This window comes from Enhydra lutris, unplaced genomic scaffold (genome assembly GCF_002288905.1).
Source record: "Enhydra lutris kenyoni isolate GAN:26980312 unplaced genomic scaffold, ASM228890v2 scaffoldscaffold54, whole genome shotgun sequence".
In the NCBI taxonomy this organism is placed as follows: domain Eukaryota; kingdom Metazoa; phylum Chordata; class Mammalia; order Carnivora; family Mustelidae; genus Enhydra; species Enhydra lutris.
The window spans coordinates 10094462-10113195 of NW_019154138.1; the positions used below are offsets into that span (position 1 = coordinate 10094462).

The window sequence follows — 18734 nt, forward strand, 5'->3', positions numbered from 1 at the left end:
CCGCCCCTCACGCACGCGTCCGGTCGCTCCGGCAACGCAGAGCTAGGTCGCAGCCCGCGTGACGCTTGGCCGCTAGCACAGCACGCTCTTGGCCTCACTGAGCATTGGCAAGGGCCACTTGGGAAGAGCGATGACTGATGAGGACTCTGAGACCACTGTCAGCGAGTTGCAGAGCGGGGAGGAAAACGAGCTGCCTGTTATCCAGCTGTGTGGGCTGGTGGAAGAGCTCAGGTACGGCCGGCCGGCTTCTGGAGGCCCAGAGGTCCATTATACAACTTCTTGGGCTCACGGCGAACCCCCCTTCTAGCAGCTGAATAGATGTAACTTCTGTACGTCTATACCTAGTTTAGGGCAGAACTGACGTGATATTCCTAATAGCCACAATTTTTTGAAAACTTATTTTGTGCCAGTTATTTTGCACGTAGTACCTTCTATAATAGCACGGGAGCCCCAGAAAGTGGGTGAGGAACCAAGACACAGGTTAACTCACTTTCCTAGCCAGTGGTGGTGCCAGGATTTAAACTCAGGTGCGACTCCACAGCCGACACTGGGAGTGTCGACATGCTGGGTATGTATGTATGTATGTATGTATGAATAAATACATACATACATACATACATACATACATAATTTAAAAAGGTGTTTTGATTTCTCAGGTTTTCCATTGAACCTGTGTCCATTAATCTTAAGATTCAGGCTACAGGAATTCACTCAGGAACATATGAAAATATCCAAGCTGTTCATATATATAAGTAGACACATGCATAACCTGTATGTTATATATATGAAAAAGCTAAAAAGGTCAAAATCTTGGCAAGCATATACAGGATGAACTCTAGTTGTCACCTCTAGTTGTTTAAAAACTGTCTGTTCCAAGTTTTTCCACCATTTATAATACTCTTTATAATACACTTCTTGTGGATTTTTTGTCTCTTGGGTGCTGGAAAGAACAGCTGAGAAACATAAACCAAAGGAAACATCTGAAGATTGTGGCTAGGTAATAACTTCAAGCATGCAGTAATTCAGAAGGAATTTCACAAATGGTTTAGAAGATACTGGAAGGTGGAACTTGTAGCTTCATCTCAGCAACAATTTTCAATATAATCCTAGATCTTTCAACTTTGTGGCTCATTAGACATTTAAAAAAATCAAATATTTAAATAGCACTGTTCTAAAGGCTTTGCATTCCTTATTGCAACCCTGAATAATAGGTACTATTATTATTCCCATTTTACAAAAGAGGAAATTGAGGCACCAAGAGGTTACATGTTTTGCAGAAGGTATGTAATTGCTATTAAGTGTTAAACACTAGTTATTTGGGGTTTAAAGTCATATTAATAGAACTTACTCAGGTACCCTCTGTCTTGCAGCTATGGAAACTCTGCTCTCAAAACTGAGACGGAGATGTTTGAGAAATATTATAATAAGCTGGAGCCCAGAGATCAGCGACATCCACGATTATCAGAAATTAAAATATCAGGAGCAGAATTTGCACAGGTACACTGTAGTGACCTAAGAATTCTTTTATTCTGTTTGTCCCTTTAGATGCAAGTGGTTTTTGTGTATCTGCCTTTGGTATGCCCTCTGTGGCTGAGTGGCATATGATTTTCAACCTGTTCTACTTTTTTTTTAAAGATTTTATTTATTTATTTGACAGACAGAGATCACAAGTAGGCAGAGAGGCAGGCAGAGAGAGAGAAAGGAGGAAGCAGGCTCCCTGCTGAGCAGAGAGCTGGACTCGGGGGCTCGATCCCAGGACCCTGGGGTCCTGGACTGAGCTGAAGGCAGAGGCTTTAACCCACTGAGCCACCCACGCACCCCCTCCCTGTTCTACTTTTAATTCTTCCTTTCCTTCTAAGGTTCTCTTTCAAGTGAGTGTGACGGGAATCAGGTTCAATTATTAGTGGACTGACTCACCCAAAATATCTGAGTTTACTTGAAATAATTCCCTTAAATTGGGGGACTCCAATGTTTACAAGGCCCAGCTAACCACATATAGGAGTGAAGTAGGTCTGCTGTGGGCATGGGAAAGTTCCTCGCTCATCTCAAAGTCCAACCAGGTGGACTGGTATTGCCAGAGCAGCTAATTTTTCGAGAGAAGCTGGAAATCTAGATTATTTGGTGGTATCTCCTGATTTTCAAATGTGGGTAATTAATTTTTGAAAATTTAAAACTGGATGTAGATCTGTCTTTTGAGGGTCAATCTCTTCAGGCCCATATGTTTCTTAGGGCCATATGTAGGGAATCATGTCTGGTTTTTTTGCTGATCACTGTGCCCCCAGATGCAATTTCTCTTCTGTTTTCAGTTTAGGAAGCATTGAGCTCTGGGCTTCCCCTGACACTGACCTGAATGCTAGTCTTTAGCAGGTTCATAGTCCTTCCACACCCTCAAGACACATTCCCTTATTTATTTTCAGTTCATTATCCAGTATAGGCCTTTGAATTCTTTAACACAGGACTTAGGCTGACTGGTGAAATAAACATCACCTTGGGCCTAATATCCTGAATCCTTTCACTTTGAGTTTGTTCTCCCTGGCGGTCACTCAGAGTAATTTCTAGCAGGTCTGAGTGGTCATTTTGACACCCAGCTTGAGCAACAATTCCTACTTGACAATGACTTGGTTCTTCTTGTATTGCAGTTACGAGGCAGGCGTAGGTCCAAGTCCCGCATGGGTATGGACCGTGTGATAGGCCTCAGTTGTGACCAAAAATGTGAGCTTGTACAAAAGGAGCTGGAAGACATGAAGGATGAAATAAGGCACATGAGAGCAAATGCTGAACGAGATCTGCAGCATCATGAGGTATACCATTTTCTCTATAGCCCATCCCACCTGGGCTCCCCACTTCCACCTCATTGAGAAGTACCTGGAGTATGTTAATATTTTTGTTATTTTGAAAGAAATATAAGTAGGAGAAGACAAATATAAGGACTGCTTTTAAGGAACTTCCCACCTGCTTGAGGAGACAAGAAATTTTAAACTTTTATTTATTTATTTATTTGAGAGAGGGAGGGAGAGCAGTGAGGAAGGGCAGAGGGAGAGGAGAGAGAGAATCTCAAGCAGACTCTGTGCCAAGTGCGGAGTCTGACACAGGGCTCGATCTCACGACCCTGAGATCATGACCTAAGCTGAAACCAAGAGTCAGACATTTAACCAACCATGCCACGCAGGTACCCCTAAACTTTTTTAAATGGAAAATTTCAAAAATGCACACATGTATAGAGGCTAGCACAGTGGACCCCTGTGTACTCAACAGCCACATGCAACAGTCATGAACATATGGCTACCCTTGTTTCCTCCATATCCCAACTTCTCCCTCATGATAGGCCACTGGGCTATTATGAAGTGACACCTCAATATATCATCCATCTATAAATATTTTAGTATATGTCTCTAAGATATGGATTCTCTTTAAGATTTTATTTATTTGAAAGAGAGTACTCGGGCTGGATGTGAGTGAGGGGGCAGAGGGAGAAGCGGGCTCTCCACTGAGCAGAGAACCTCAATTCTGGGACCCTGGGATCATGACCTGAGCCAAAGGCAGATGCCTAACCGACTGAGCTACCCAGATGTCCCTAAGATATGGATTCTTAAAAGAAAAAAAACTATAATAACCATAAGTGCTTTAAAAATGTTTGGTAATTCCTAATAATATAAGGAATCTGGGGCGTAAGTCAGTGAGTTGGGTGAGAAATCCTTTAAATCGCCTTCTGTGTGCAGCATGCATGACCATGGTCCATGTCTTTTTGGAGACCAACCAAGGTCAGTTTTCCTCCAGAGAAGAAACATCAGTGTTAGTTCCGTTTCCCATGGGATGTAGTTATTAGCTTGCATTAGAGAGCATTATTGTATGAGGAACAGATATTTCTGTTCTGTTTCTAAATTTTTCTGTTTCTAAACATGAGCACACAGACTCACACTCATTGCCTCCAGAGGGACAGATCAGTAGACTCATGTCTTTATTGATGGAATTACCTGTACCACTTAAACCTAACCTTTCCTCCCTCTCTCCTTTCTTTGTGCCCTACCCCCTACTTCTCTCTCTTGCCAAACATGCATTGTTGAATTATAACATGTTAATGCAGGCTAGAGTAGCCAAAAAAGTCTTTTTTGAAGAGGTGGGGCTATACATAGGGCTTGGCATGGTCTTGAAGAATGATGAGGAATAAAGTAGAGGCTTAAGAAAAGAAGGGCACCCTAGGTCGGGTGAATGACATGAGCAAGAAGTAGAAGTGGGAATGAATGTGTGCTTTAGGGCCTATACGAGGAAACTGGGGCTGTGAGACCTTGAGAGCCAGGCAGGGGAGTTTATCTTTGATGCCTTAGAAAGCAGGACCCTGATAAGGATGGCTGAGCAGGAGAGCAAGTGACAAGCTGAAAGTGGCAGTTATGGTGGATTGAAGTTCCTGCAGGTGGAAACCACAGGGAGAGGGGAGAGGCTGGCCAGTGAAGGAAGATGCTTTTGCTTCTTGGTGCCCAGGGACAAGGTCAGGACTGAGATGATTTGCTCTACAGCTACAGCTAGCTTTTCATTTTATTCTTTCAAATAGCATGTGTGTGTGTGTTTCCTTATTTAAAGACAATCTCTATGTTGTAGCAAAATTTGAATGTAGAAGTAAGCTAAAGGAGCATTTGTAAACATCCAGAATCTGCCTAGAGATAATTAGTGTTGACACTTGTGTTTATCTCCTAGAGTTTAGATTATTTTCTGGACATATATGAATTTATTTATAAAAAATATTATATTATTTTGTAAATTGTATTTTGCACTTACTGTCTTTCCATGTCAATACATATATTCATTTATACCACTTTCAAATTGCTGAAGTATATATATAAAGACTGTTGGTCTCCCTAGTAATCCGTCTCTCTGGATGTGGCTAATGTTTTGTTGTAATGTTTCCAGATTTTTTTTTTTTTAAGATTTTATTTATTTATTTGACAGGGAGAGAGAGAGAGAGATCACAAGTAGGCAGGGAAAGCCGGCAGAGAGAGGGGGAGAAGCAGGTTCCCTGCTGAGCAGAGAGCCCAATGCGGGGCTTGATCCCAGGGTCCTGGGATCATGACCTGAGCCGAAGGCAGAGGCTTTAGCCCACTGAGCCACCCAGGCGCCCCCAGATATTTTTTATATCCTATCCTATCCTATTATATTATATTATATATTATAATATAATTAATGTTATATATATAACATATTATATAACATATTATATATATCATTATATATAGTCTATATTATATATAATATATAATGTATAATAATATTATTATATAACATATAATAACATATATAACATATAATATTATATAGTTATATAACATATTAATGTTACAATTTTTAGTGGATAAGTATTATTTCAGATATGGAAATGTGTATGTATAGAGATACCTGAGGCCCTGTTTTTATTTGTTTACCACCTTCTTATGGATGCCCCCCCTTTTTTGAGGCCTGCTTCTTTTAAAAATTTTTGTTTATTTGTTTGAAAGAGAGAGAGTGTACCAGCAGTGGGGGAGGGGCAGAGGGAAAGGGAGAAGCAGACTCCCTGACAAGCAGGGAGCCTGATGCCATGGGGCTCGGTCCCAGCATCTGGAGATCATGACCCGAGGCAAAAGCAGACATTCAACTGACTGAGCCACCCAGGCGACCCGAGGCCTGCTTTTTAATGGTAACATTCCCATAGTCAAATTTGTATCTTATCAATATATTTCTAAGGCTAAGAAGAAACATTATGTATTAGACACAAAGAGGCCTGAGAATTTAGGTTTCCTCAGAGGGAGCTGTCCCTGAGGATTTTTGGAAACTGTTCTTTCTTTGTGCTGACTCCTGCAGGCTATCATTGAGGAAGCTGAAATTCGATGGGCTGAAGTTCAGAGAGCAGCGTATGATTTTAAAAAAGATATCCTAAAAACCATATCCAAGAAGAAAGGGAGTATTTTGGCCATTCAGAAAGTGATGAAGTACATTGAGGACATGAACCGCCGGAGGGTGAGTTGGCAGGAGGCCGGAGCTTAGAAAGGGAGAACAGATTCAGAGGATGAAGACATAAAAATGATCTACGTGAAGCGCCCCACTCCATTTGGTCCGCCATAAATGCTCTCCCCACATGCAGATTTATTGCATCCCCCAAAGTGTATGTCTTAAAAGGCACATTTATCAAGGCTGAAACCAATCAGGCTGGGTGAATATTAATAGTATCTCAGACTGATTTTTTTTCTTTTTTATTGTTGCTATTTGTTTCAAGATCTGATATGTTTCCTAGAGAAAAGTGAGGCAAGTCTATCTAATCAGGTGACTGCAGGGAGGGGGACAGGTAAATCTCAAGCTCTTTAAGTTCCATTATTATAACAATGAGGCATAAAATGTTCCTTCACTTTCAAAGATTTTGTAGCATGTCGAGCTTTGGATCCTGGACATAGGTAGGGTTACTAGCCCTAACAATGTATAAGTGATGAAAAATTATATAAACTACCAAGAGAATAAAAGACTGGAGAATCATAAGGTTGTTTTGTCAGGAATGACCCCTATATCCAAATGATACACCCCAATAATCTCGAATTTAAAAATAGTAGAAAATTTGCACAAAGCCTAACAAGTTACTTCTGCTTCTTGGTCATGAGTGAAGTGTTTTTTGTTTTTCGGGTTTTTTTCTTTTTTTTTTTTCTTTTTAAGATTTATTTGAGAGAGAGAGCCCACACAAGTTGGGGGAGAGGGCAGAGGGAGAGGGAGAAGCAGACTCCCTGCTGAGCGGGGAGCCCAACAGAGTGCTCTGTCCCAGGACCCCGGGATCATGACCTGAACCCAGGCAGATTCTTAACTGACTGAGCCACCCAGGTGCCCCTGTCATGAGTGAAGTGTATACCAGCTCCAGTAAATGCAAGAAGACCTGAAAATAAGTGACTGAATGTTAGGACTCAAGGTCTGGCTTATAGCCCCAGCCCTACCAACTTTTCAAACCAACAGGGAAGATGAAGAGGAGTGGATTAAAATTTACTTGTATTTTTTAGGATAATATGAAGGATAAATTACGTTTGAAAAATGTTTCTCTCAAAGTGCAGAGGAAAAAGATGCTTTTACAATTGAGGCAGGTATGTGGCTCTTTCTTCCTTTCTCTCTCTCTCTTTCTTTCTTCCTTCCTAAGGTTACCATGGAAGGTAGAACAATGCGTTCCCAAAGATGTCCATGTCCTAATCTCTGGAGTCTGTGAATCTGCGGCTTCACATGGCAAAAGGATTTTGCAAAGGTGATTAAGTCAAGGATTTTGAGATTATCTTAAAAATAATCTCTCTTGACCCAAAGGGAGATTATTTTGGATTATCTGCATGGGCCCAATATAATCCCAAAGGAGGCAGGAGAGAGAGGTGGAATACTGGAAACAGAAATTAGAGTGATGAACCTTTAAGGTAGAGGAAGGGATCACAAACAAGAGAGAACAGGCAGCCTCTAGAATCTGGGAAAGGCAAGCAAACAGATTCTCCTCCAGGGCCTCCAGAAGGAATGCATCTCTGCGAAAACACCTTGAGTTTAGGCCCAAGAACCATTTTGGACTTTGGACCTTGTGAGCTGTAAGATAATCGATTTTTGTTGTAAGCTACCGAGTTTGTCGTAATTTGCCACAGTGGTGATAGGAAGCTCCTACTGTTACAGTGCCGGCCCAGCCAGACAGAGTTGGCTTGAATTTACACTTGTGGCGTACTTGTTGACCCCTCTTGGTGAGTGTGGCCTGGATGGCACACTTTGAGGGTGCTTTGGTCACCTGTGCATCAGACTAAAGCTTCCTGATGGAAGGCAGTAAGCAGATAGGGCACAGGGCCTCTTGAATGTGATTACGTGGCTCCATCCCTTGAATTAACTCGAATATGGGCACCGACGGCTTGTGCATTAGAGGTGGCCACTGCCAATGACACAGAGTTGTGCAAATTAACACACTTGGAGCTATTGCCTGCTTGACTTGGGATCCCGAAAGATGACAGGCTAGGACAGCTTCAACAACACGAAGTGACTGAGGACAGATGTCAGCTCCTCCACTTTGATGCCCCAGGATGTCTGCACAGGTGCCAGGTGGCTTACCCGTAGAGTGCCTGATAAAGTCAGCTCAGTGGGAGGCGATGCTGTGCCCTGGGGTGCACCGAGAGAACCACAGCCCCCCCCCCCCAAGAAAGGGGTGGGCTTGCTCCTCTTGGTGTGAGTAGGCCTACCTGGAGCACCGTGTCTCCAGGAGAGCTGCTCTCTGGAAAGAATCGGGAACCTAGGGCTTACACAGGAGAGGGAGCTGGAGACCAAGGGGGAACGGAGAGCCTATCAGACGACCTGGGATTGATGGGCCCAAGCGGACTCAGGAGGACCAGCTGCTGGCTCCAGGTGCACAGCGGCTGTGGGGAGGAGAGAACGTGCTGTTCTGGAGGTCCCCAGCAGAGCAAAAACTGGAGGGGCTGTGTCATCGAAGGATTTGAGATTATGAGATTAGTGTAAGAAAGGAGAGAGGAGCTGCCTCCAGATAGAGAGTTTCTGGTACTCCAGGCTTTGTGCATGCTCAGGCCTCCTGAGGAGGGGGTTTGAGTGTGAGAGAGGGAGGAGATGAGTGACTTCTAGCCTAAAAGCCATTGCTGCACAAAGCTGACCCTGAGGTGGTCCTGCCCGCAGGAGCTCAGATTAGCAGCCAGTGGGGATGGTAGGAAACAGCGGGATGCCCTAACTGCTAGCCAGAGGCAATGGGCAGCAGGGACCACAGAGCCGCAGGTGGGGGAGTCTCCTGGTGTGGAAATGGTTTAGGAGTGTTTGAGTTGCCGGATGGGTCATTACTGGGAATTAAGGAAATTGTTGTGTTGGTTTAGGGGACAAGAAAGAAGCCTCCTTGGAGGCAGTATTGCATGAGTGGAGCGTGGGGCTGAGGAAGAGTTCCCAGGTTTGGCTCTTGGCCTACCACCCATATGAGATGGCCTAGACCTGGTGGGGCAGGTAAGGCGGGCCAGGCCAGGGAAGGGACCCAAAACACTGACATAGCCATAGTACAGAGATGTCACATGATCACAGAAAGGGAATTATGGGCTGCTGGTCCTGGGTTTTCCAGGATAAAAATAACTTTTATATGGTCTCCTTCTTATTCTTCTTTCATAGCCCTGTTTAGACACTACCTCTTGTGGGAAGACTTCCCTGACCCAGTCTTCCATTCTTCTCTGGCCTGGCTGAGGAGCTTCCGTGTATCCTCTGCCCCTCCCACTACACCACACTGCGACCTGTCTGTGAACCCTGGTTGAATATGTGCTCCTTGAGGCCAGGGAGCATTGTATTTATTCAGATCTCCACTCCAGTGCCTTGTATCACACCTGGCACCAAGCAGATCCCCAGCCCGTGTTTGTTGAATGACTGAATGATGACTGACTTTCAGAATCTCATCTAGAACTGCAAGGTGTGAATCAGATTCCGAAGTCATAACCTCACATCATTTCTTTCTTCTTTCTGAGCTGTAGAAGGAAGAGGTGGGCGAGGCTCTCCATGAGGTTGATTTTCAGCAGCTGAAGATCGAGAATGCTCAGTTTTTAGAGACAATTGAAGCAAAGAATCAAGAACTGATCCAGCTAAAGCTGGCGTCCGGAAACACCCTGCAAGTCCTCAATACTTACAAAGTAAGGTCTGCCCTGATGCCCAGGTCCCCGAGGCCTCCCACACCCACCTTTCCAGCCACAGTGAAGTTCCCATGCACCACTGTGGTGCTACACAAGGGCTTGGGGCCCTTCCGTCTACTGTTGCTCCCCGATTTCTCTTGACAAAGCCATTCTCAAATACTCTGAATGTTCCCACAACCCTAGCTGTGCACTGCAACCACCCAGAGAACTTTTTTTTTTTTAAATATACAGACACCCTAGTCTAGCCCTGGCCAGTTGAATAAGGGGGTAAGGGCCATGCATCTATTTTTTTTATAACGCCCTCATGATTTTTATGCACATTTTGAGAACTAACCACATTAGGGCCCTGTTTAATTTAGGCCTGTAAGAAGCACTTCTCTGCTTAAAACCCTCCAGAAGAAAACTGTCTTATCTAAAAATCAGAAAACTAGTATATAATTCCTTATCCACACAGAACCCTTTTGGGAGAGAGGGAGATACTGTTAATAACTAAGCAGGGTCCATAGCCGGGAATGCCCCAGCCACCCTGCTAGGAACTATGCAGTGTTGGAGTCAGCTGACTGGGGCCAGTGTATCCTGCCACTGGCCTGTGAGCATGGTTTTTCCAGAAGGGTATTCGTAACCAATTTGATAGAGAATGCTACCTTTGAAATCCAATTAAGCAAAATTGGTCTCTGCCCCAGAAATTCCATTCTTCTCATTAGTAGATCTGTATTCCAAAATGTACTTAATGATTATATTTTGAATGTCATCAATAAAACACGTGGAAATTTGTTTTTTTCTTTTGTTAATGTAAGTAATTACATAATATCCTCAATTTTGCCTCTTGGCCCGCAAAGCCCAGGTACTGGCACTCTGGCCTTTTATCGAGCAAGGTGGCTGACCCCTGGCCTCCTGCCTGCAGGACAGTTGTGGCTGCAGGTTTAGGTAACTCACAGGTGGTCTTCATTCGGCCCACATAGTATCATTTTAAAAAGTAAATTTGGAAGTGTTTAGATTAGATTATTATGTTTGTCCAGCACTTTGCTTTTTAAAAATGAAAAACCTGAAGTCCAAAGAGAGAGTAATTGCCAGCTTCCAGCAACAAGTTTGTGACAGGCTCAGGTTCCTAGTCCAGTACATGTCCCACCTAAGCCAACTGCCTGTGTCTGGCATAAAGCACATAGACAATGTTGTGCTGGCGTTTTGAAATTCATGTGTCAGCTCTCTGCAACAGATCATCCACTCATCAGTAGTTAGCTTATCTGATTGCTGTTACTTCAAGATAAAGCCAGTCCCCGTAACTTGAGCTTTCATAGGCTGGAGAGCTGGGTAGTACATGGTGACATCACATTGGATCTTGATCGTATCCTGTGGAATCAACCTAAGTAGCACAGGGCCTGTCTGGTCTTGTGTAGAAAAGCCAGGGCTTTGGAGTGGAGCTACTGGTTTGTAACATGAAACTGCCAGGCCCAGGGCAGCTCTTTAGGGCAGATCTAAACACAGAGGACAGATTGCAATATCTGTGCAGCAGCAACCCAGGCCACAGTGGGTGGAATGGGAGCTCCTCCAGCCAGAATCCCAGGCGTCACCATGCCTGTAGGCCTGTTTCAAATAATAGTAATCGGATGGTGGAGCTTGGAGGAGATGCCTACGGGAGTGCTACGGTGGACGCAGTGATGGTTTGAGGGAGATGCAAACTCATTTCTTCCGTGTGTCAGTTCTTAGGTCTTCTGGGAGAAATGGAGGTGGAACCACTGTTGAGTTTGGGGTCAGGCCTCACCTGGACTTGAGAGGGAATTCCAGTAGGGATCATGGGTCAGTGGCAGGTTTTTCTGATTTGCCACCAGGATAGAGCTCAGGTTGGTCTGTACTGTGTTCCTAGTACCGAGGACAGTGCCTAGCCAAAGCAAGTCCTCAACCAGTATTGTCACATGAGCTGCTAGCACTTGAGGTATGTATTTAGGGGGTGGGAGGGTGGCAGGATAGACCAATTTCATGTAAATATCAGCACCCACGTCTCAGACCTTGGAAAAGCTTGCAGAATAAGTATTACCAATGTGTTCACTTTAGTAACGCACGTATAGAATACCTGTTACCAAACATACAAGGAGGTGTAGAGTGCCAGACACCGGGCTGAGGGCTGAGGGTGTGGGTATGAAGGAGACAAACATGGTCTCCTCTGTGAATTTGGTGCGTGAGCTTCAGCCAAGGGGGCACCTTTATCTCCAACTTTATGCTGTCGAGCCCTGCGTGGTGGAATCTGGTAGCATGTAAGCATGTGATGACAGTCGTGATGTGTCGTTCCTAACTGGCTGTAAACTAGTGATCCCCATGTGAACTAGTGCCTTGTAGGTAGAATTCCAGGATGTGTCCCAGGGCTCTCCACCTACCGTGTATACCCAGTACAATCTGCAAGGCTAAGTATCATGGGTTCTACTATTAGGTTCTGTTCTGTTCTGTGATTATGAATATGATATGCCGTAGTTGACGTTAAAATAGGGAGACTATTGGATGGGCCTGACCTAATCACATGAGCCCTTTGAAGACAGATAGTTTTGTCTGGAAGAGGAAGTCAGGAATTTGTAGCGCAGAGGGAATTCTCTAGGCGAGAAGTTCTCCACTACTGGCTTGAAGGGATATCAAAGAGCAGAGGGCCACCTCCTACTCACAATTAGAAAGAAACAGAGATATCCGGCTTACAACTTAGAGGAAATGCTTTCTGCCAACAGTCTGTGAGCTTGGGAGAGGAGCCCAGCTCCAGAGGAAAGCCAGCCTGGCTAACATCCTAACTGCAGCCCCAGGGGACCCTACCTGGGCAGAGAATCCAGCCACACTGTGCCGGACTTCTGACCTGTAGAAACTGAGAAAAACTATGGGTGTTGCTTTATGACACAAAATTTGTGGTAATTTGTTACATAGCAAGAGAAAGCTAAAGTGCCTTTTTGGAAGTAGCCACCTCAAGTGGCCGACATTCTGCTCAGAATCACAAATAGCTCGCCTCACACCTTCCGAGTCAGGAGCTGCCTTGCAGTAGGCCTTGCAAATCCATTCTTTCCTGCCCCCACTCTCTGCATTGTCCCTCTGCTCTCCTTTCCTCCCACCAACTTTCTGGTTTGTGGTGGAATCCTGTGCTGCCTCCCCTTCCCCGCAGCCCACGCTCTCATTCTGGTCTTTTAACCCAGGGCACTTTCCTAAGCAGAGCCATGTCGTACAGGATGGGGAGCAGCAGTGAGCCTTAAAGAAGGGAGGATTGGCGAGAAGAGGAATGGGGGGCGGTGGCCTCAGTGCCCTGAGGTCCCCAGGAAGGTGGCTCCAGGCTTTTCTGCTAGGTCTAGGATTTTATACTCTGGACATACTGTGCCAGCACCCCCCCTTTCCCAGGCTTTTCCTTAGCTTGGCTTCCCCCCCTCCACACCTCTTACTAGACATGTTCAACAGCCTTTCAGCAACCTTTCCAGTACCCTTTCCCCCAGGGAAACCCCCACCGCTGTCCTCACATTCTCAGTGCCAGGCACAGTGGCGGCTTTACATGGCCGGGGGTGCCTCCGTCTAGGTGGTGAGCCGGCCTCTGGCTGGCAGGGCCCAGACTGTCGTGCTGGTCAGTGCCTAGGGCAGGGTGAGTGCATTTCAGAGTCCGTGGAGCGATCCCCCCGGAGTCACTGGCTTCTGTCACTGGCTCTTCAGCCCAGCAGAGCATGTCCCAACTCCCCCAGGCTCACCCTTCCCTGCTGGGAGACAAAGGTGTAGCGAAGGGGGCAAATCTGAGAAGCAGGGGCCTGGGGGGAGCTGGTGAAGGACAGTGGCAAGTGATGTGGGGGGCAGCTGCGGGCCAGTTCGGGCAGGAGCCCTCCAGGGTCAGTGGTGGTGGAGCCCGCGGGCCCTGGACTCAGATTGCCCAGGTTCAAGCCCTGCTTAACCTCTTATCCCTATGACCCTGGGCAAATTGTTTTCACTCACCAAAGAGTCAGTTCTTTTGCCTGTAAAGTGGGATGCCAGTAGCACCTAGCTCACGGGGAGTGTTTCCTCTTTCTTCATGTCATAATGGCAGTCACTTGCATGAGTGTTCTCCATGTGCGGGGGGCTCTCTGCTCGGCACTTTACCACGATTTTCTCCCTTGAGCCTCTCCACAACCCTGTGAGTTGACCAGCCCAAGTTTAGAGAGGTTCTGGGACTGGCCCAAAGTTTTTTTTAGTAAATGGTGGGGGAGAGTTTGGGTCCTGGTGTGTCCAGCCACTCTGCAGGTCTTTACTTCCCTGTAGGCACCAGGATTCTGAGAAGGGCAGGCTTGGGTTCCTGGATGGCCTTGCTGTCATCCTGCTTAATGAAGAACTGTCTTATCTTTCCTGTAGTTCTGAGTGATCATCTTTGCTCAAGACTTGCTTGTTGTTATATTTCAGAGCAAGCTACACCAGGCAATGGAAATGTCCATCAGTCTGGATAAGGAGATCTCGCTGAGAAATGAGTTACTTGAAAAAATTGAAAGAGAAACCCTACAAGTAGAACAGGTAGGAGAGGGTAAAATGTGCTATTTCTGGTGTTTGTCTCCTTCTGTCTATAAACACTTGAGCCAACGTACACCAAGACCCAAGCCACCTTGGTTTTTGTCTAGAAAAGCCTAGACCATAAAAGCAAAATATGTCTGGGCCGCTGGAGAGGAAGTGGTACCTGGAGACTCATAGTCCAGTAGAATTTTACTGCTGGGTTAGGGTCTAGAGTCAGAAATCATGTGGAAATGACCAAACCATTTAGAAATCATGTAGAGCCCAAATAACCCTCAAGAATAACCTTCTTATAACCCTTTGGGACCCATAAAGTACCACACTCAAAGTGTCATGTATACAGCATCACAAAAAGGCCTGTAATGAGTGTAATCATCTAACCGGTATGAGAAAAAATGCACATGCCAAAATATAGTGTTCTATGTACAGGAGGGAGAGTTTTCTTTAAACATGTAATTTTCACTCAGTACAGTGGATGCTGGGATGACAGACCTGTGACCTCTGTCCTGCGCCCACTCCAGGGCCTGCGGTCACTGTGTGGACAGACAGGTGGCATTATCTGAGCACCTTACATCTCCATTGTGATTTTGTGCTCTCAGTATTTTGCTGAGCACATACATTTGAATTTCACCAAGCTAAGTACACGAAAGATGTGACTCAAGAGGACTTTTTTAGAAAGATGAGGGCAAGAGCGTAAGCTTTGGTGTTGCCAGGTTCTGGCTTTGAACAGGCCTTTTAATGAGACAGGCCTCGGTTTCCGCACGTGTGAAAGAGGCGTCACAGGCCTTGTGGTGACCTGTGAGGACCAGGATGGTGATGCTTTGTCAGCCTCCCAAGCCATTAATACAGCTGTTGGTGGCCTTGTCTTGAATGAGTGTAAGTGTCCCCAGCAGTGTGCGTGGCCCCAGACCTGTCCACAATAACTGAAAAGCCATAGGATGACTACATCTGACTCAGTTTTGTCATGGCATCTAAGTCCTGTCCTCGATGGAGAACCGACAGATGCAGAGAAGTGGGTCTTGGTACAGAGTAGCCAGGAATAAAAGTAAAGCAAAAGTCTGTGTGCTCTCCCCATGCAGGATTTCTGTGGTATTTGTTTGGGTGGACACTTATTAGATTACAAGTAAAATACAACATCAGTTTTTAAAAGCCTGGAAGTCACTTGTTAGTATATTTTAGTTTTCTTGTGAACTTTTTTTTTAAACAGCTTTGTTGGGTTATAACTCATATACCATGTTATTCTCCCATTTAAAATGCACATTTTAATGATTTCTAGTATATCCCCAGAATGATGTAACCATCAGAACAATATTTTAGAAAATATTTGTCACCCTGGAAAGAAACCCTGTACCTTCAAGAAATCCTTGTCTGTTCCCCACCTCATCTTACTCCCACCCTTCAGCCCCATGACCACTAATTCACTTTCTGTCCCCGTGAATTTGCCTGTTCTGGACATTTTGTTTAAAAGGGATCAAACAGGGCGCCTGGGTGGCTCAGTGGGTTAAAGTCTCTGCCTTCAGCTCAGATCATGATCCCAGGGTCCTAGGATTGAGCCCCACATCGGGCTCTCTACTCAGCAGGGAGCCTGCTTCCCTTCCTCTCTCTCTGCCTGCCTCTGCCTACTTGTGATCTCTGTCAAATAAATAAATAAATAAATTTTAAAAAAATAAAAAATAAATAAAAGGGATCATACAGTATGTGGTCTTTCACTGGCTTCTTTAACAATATTTTCAAGATCTGTGCTGTAGTACGTGTCAAGACTTTGTTTCTTTTCATGGCTGAATCGTATTTCCTTGTACGGGTAGACCTCATTTTAGCCATTCATCAGTCGAGGGGGTTGTTTCCCATGGGTTGTTTTAGGATCTAATGAATAAAGCTGCTGTGAACATTCACATACAAATTTCTGTGTAAATGTATGTTTTCTTTTCTCTTGGACATACAGCTAAAAGTGGAACTGTAGATCATATGTGGTGATGGTGTGGTGAACATTTAGAGAAACTGCAGAACTGTGTTTGAAAGTGGCTGTGCATTCTACATTCCCACCAATGTGTGAGGGTTCTGATTTCTGCACAGCTTCACTGACACTTGTTATTTTGGGTTTTTTCTGTTTGCCTTTTAATGGCTGTCCTAGCGGGTATGAAGTGACATACCTCACTGTGGTTTTGATCTGAATTTCCCAAATGACTAATGACATTGAACATCCCTTCGTTTGCTTATTGGCCACGTGTGTTTTTTTGAGAAATGTTTATTCAAACCCTTAGTTTGAATATTTATTCAAACTATGTTTATTCAAACCCTTAGCCCCTGAGTAAGTTTTTAATTGAGTTGTTTGTCTTTTCATAATTGAGTTGTAAGAATTCTTTATGTATTCTGGATTCAAATACTTTTTGGATATATGATTTGCAAATATTTTCTCCCATTCTGTGGGTCTCCTTCTCACTTTAAGATGCTATTTTTAGGGGCGCCTGGGTGGCTCAGTGGGTTAAAGCCTCTGCCTTCAGCTCGGGTCATGATCCCAGGGTCCTGGGATCGAGCCACATATCGGGCTCTCTGCAGGGAGCCTGCTTCCCCCTCTCTCTCTCTCTGCCGACTTGTGATCTCTGTCTGTCAAATAAATAAATAAAATCTTAAAAAAAAAAAGATGCTATTTTTAGTTTCTAACTTTGGTGAGCCCCCGTTTATCTATTTTTTCTTTTGCACTGGAGCTTTTGGTGTTGTATCTAAGTAACCATTACTTAATATCATGAAGATTCAGTCCTATGTCTTTGGTTACAAGTTTTACAGATTTTATGTTAGGGTTTATGATGCATTTTGAGTTAATCTTTTGAATGTGAGGAAGGGATCCAGAAGCTGAGAGAAGAAAGGAAATGAAGTATGTGGGTTTTGTTTTTTTTTTAAGTAGGCTCCACACTCAGTGTGGAGCCCAGTGCAGGGCTTGACTCATGACCCTGAGATCAAGACCTGAGCTGAGATCAAGAGATCAAGAGTTGGACGCTCAACTGACTGAGCTGCCCAGGTGCGTCAGACATGAAGTATGTTCATAGTGTTTGTTGTATTAGCCTTTGTCTTTACCATTGTGTGGTTCTCCATTTCTTCCTCTGGATTCGAGTTACCATCCGATGTTATTTCCTCATTCAAATATAGTTTTGTTTTACCTTGCCTTCTTTTTGCTGTAATTGTCAAATATATTGTTTTTATATGTCACAGGTCCACGATAGAATTATATACATATTGCTTTATAAATTTATATATAAATTATATACATATTGCTTTTTAAATCAGTTGAGGAGAATATAAAATTTTACTTCCTTTATAATTACTTACCTAATTATCTTTACTTGTGCTATTTGTTTTCACATGGTTTTAAGTTACTTTAGCTTGAGCTACTTTCACTAGTTTTCAGCCTGAAAGTCTTCCTTTAGTACATCTTGTAAGGCAGGTCTGCTTGCAATGAATTCTCTCAGTGTGTGTTTGGGAATGTCTTTATTCTTCATTTTAAAAACTAAGTTTACTTTGTAATTGTTTTTGAAAATTGTGGAGAGTGCAGAGTTCCCCCAAATCTCACACCCAATTTTCCCCATCATTAACATCTTACAGTGGAATATTTATTAAAATTGACTAACCAATATTGATGTCTTATTATTAATATTTATAATATTAATATTTATAATTATATTTATAATTTATAACATATAAATATAAAAATATTTATAACTTATAATTAATATTATTCATATAGACTTGGTTTTTACCTGATGTCCTTTTCTGTACTAGGATCCCATCCAGGATAACACACTACATTCAGTTTCACATCTCCTTAGGTTTTTCTTGGCTGTAATAGGCTTTACTTTTTGTTGTTGATGACCTTGACAGTTTTGTGAAGTGGTCAAGTATTTGTCAAGGATTTGCTGTCTTTCCTGGGATTAGCCTGAGGTTAAATGGTTTTCAGGAGGAAGACTGTAGAGGTGAAGTGCCATTTTCATATTATATCAAGGGAGCATACTCTCAACATGACTTACCATTGCTGATGTTAACCTTGATCACCTGCCTGATGTAATATTAAAAGGGTTTCTCCACTGTACAGTTACTCTTTCCTTCAATTTTCTGGCTTAACTCTTTGGAAGGATGTTACCCTGTGCAGCCCACACTTAAGAACTGGGAACTTATAAACTATTTGGAATTCTTCTGTCTGGGCATTTGTCTATTCTCCATTTGTTTATTTTTTTATCATTTATTTATATCAGTATCAATTTATGGATATTAATTTTAGTATATGTGCTGTTGAAGTGAGCATGGATATTAATTTTATATGTTGGATAATAACCTAATATTTGTTTTATTACTGACATGTTTTACCTTGGGCATTGGAAGCTCTTTCAGTTGGCTTCTGTGTCCCTTCGACATATTGCCATTTATGTGTGTGTGTGTGTGTGTGTGTGTGAACACTTTTTTTCTGGCACTAGAAAATACTTGCAACTCATTTCCTATATTTTCTGCTCCAGCCCTAGAATTAGCCATTTCTCCAAGGAGTCCTGGTTCCTTTTATTTGAGAATAGCATTGGAAGCCAAAATCTGAGTGTACTTGTTGTTTGCTTTCATTTATGAAAGATAGTTTTGCTGGATATAAGA

General features: G+C 43.7%; 1 protein-coding gene across 2 annotated transcripts in view; it reads left to right on the forward strand.

Annotated features, from left to right (window-relative positions):
* Positions 1-18734, forward strand: part of LOC111157399 (coiled-coil domain containing 113) — a 25802-nt gene continuing 7068 nt past the window's right edge. The window contains exons 1-7 of one of the 2 annotated variants that reach the window (XM_022518770.1): positions 1-231; positions 1371-1497; positions 2640-2801; positions 5830-5985; positions 7005-7085; positions 9468-9623; positions 14004-14111. In XM_022518770.1, the coding sequence (XP_022374478.1) occupies positions 131-231; positions 1371-1497; positions 2640-2801; positions 5830-5985; positions 7005-7085; positions 9468-9623; positions 14004-14111 (891 nt within the window). In that variant the 5' untranslated portion in view covers positions 1-130. The remainder of the gene's footprint in view (positions 232-1370; positions 1498-2639; positions 2802-5829; positions 5986-7004; positions 7086-9467; positions 9624-14003; positions 14112-18734) is intronic. The other variant, XM_022518771.1, reaches the window with a different exon arrangement.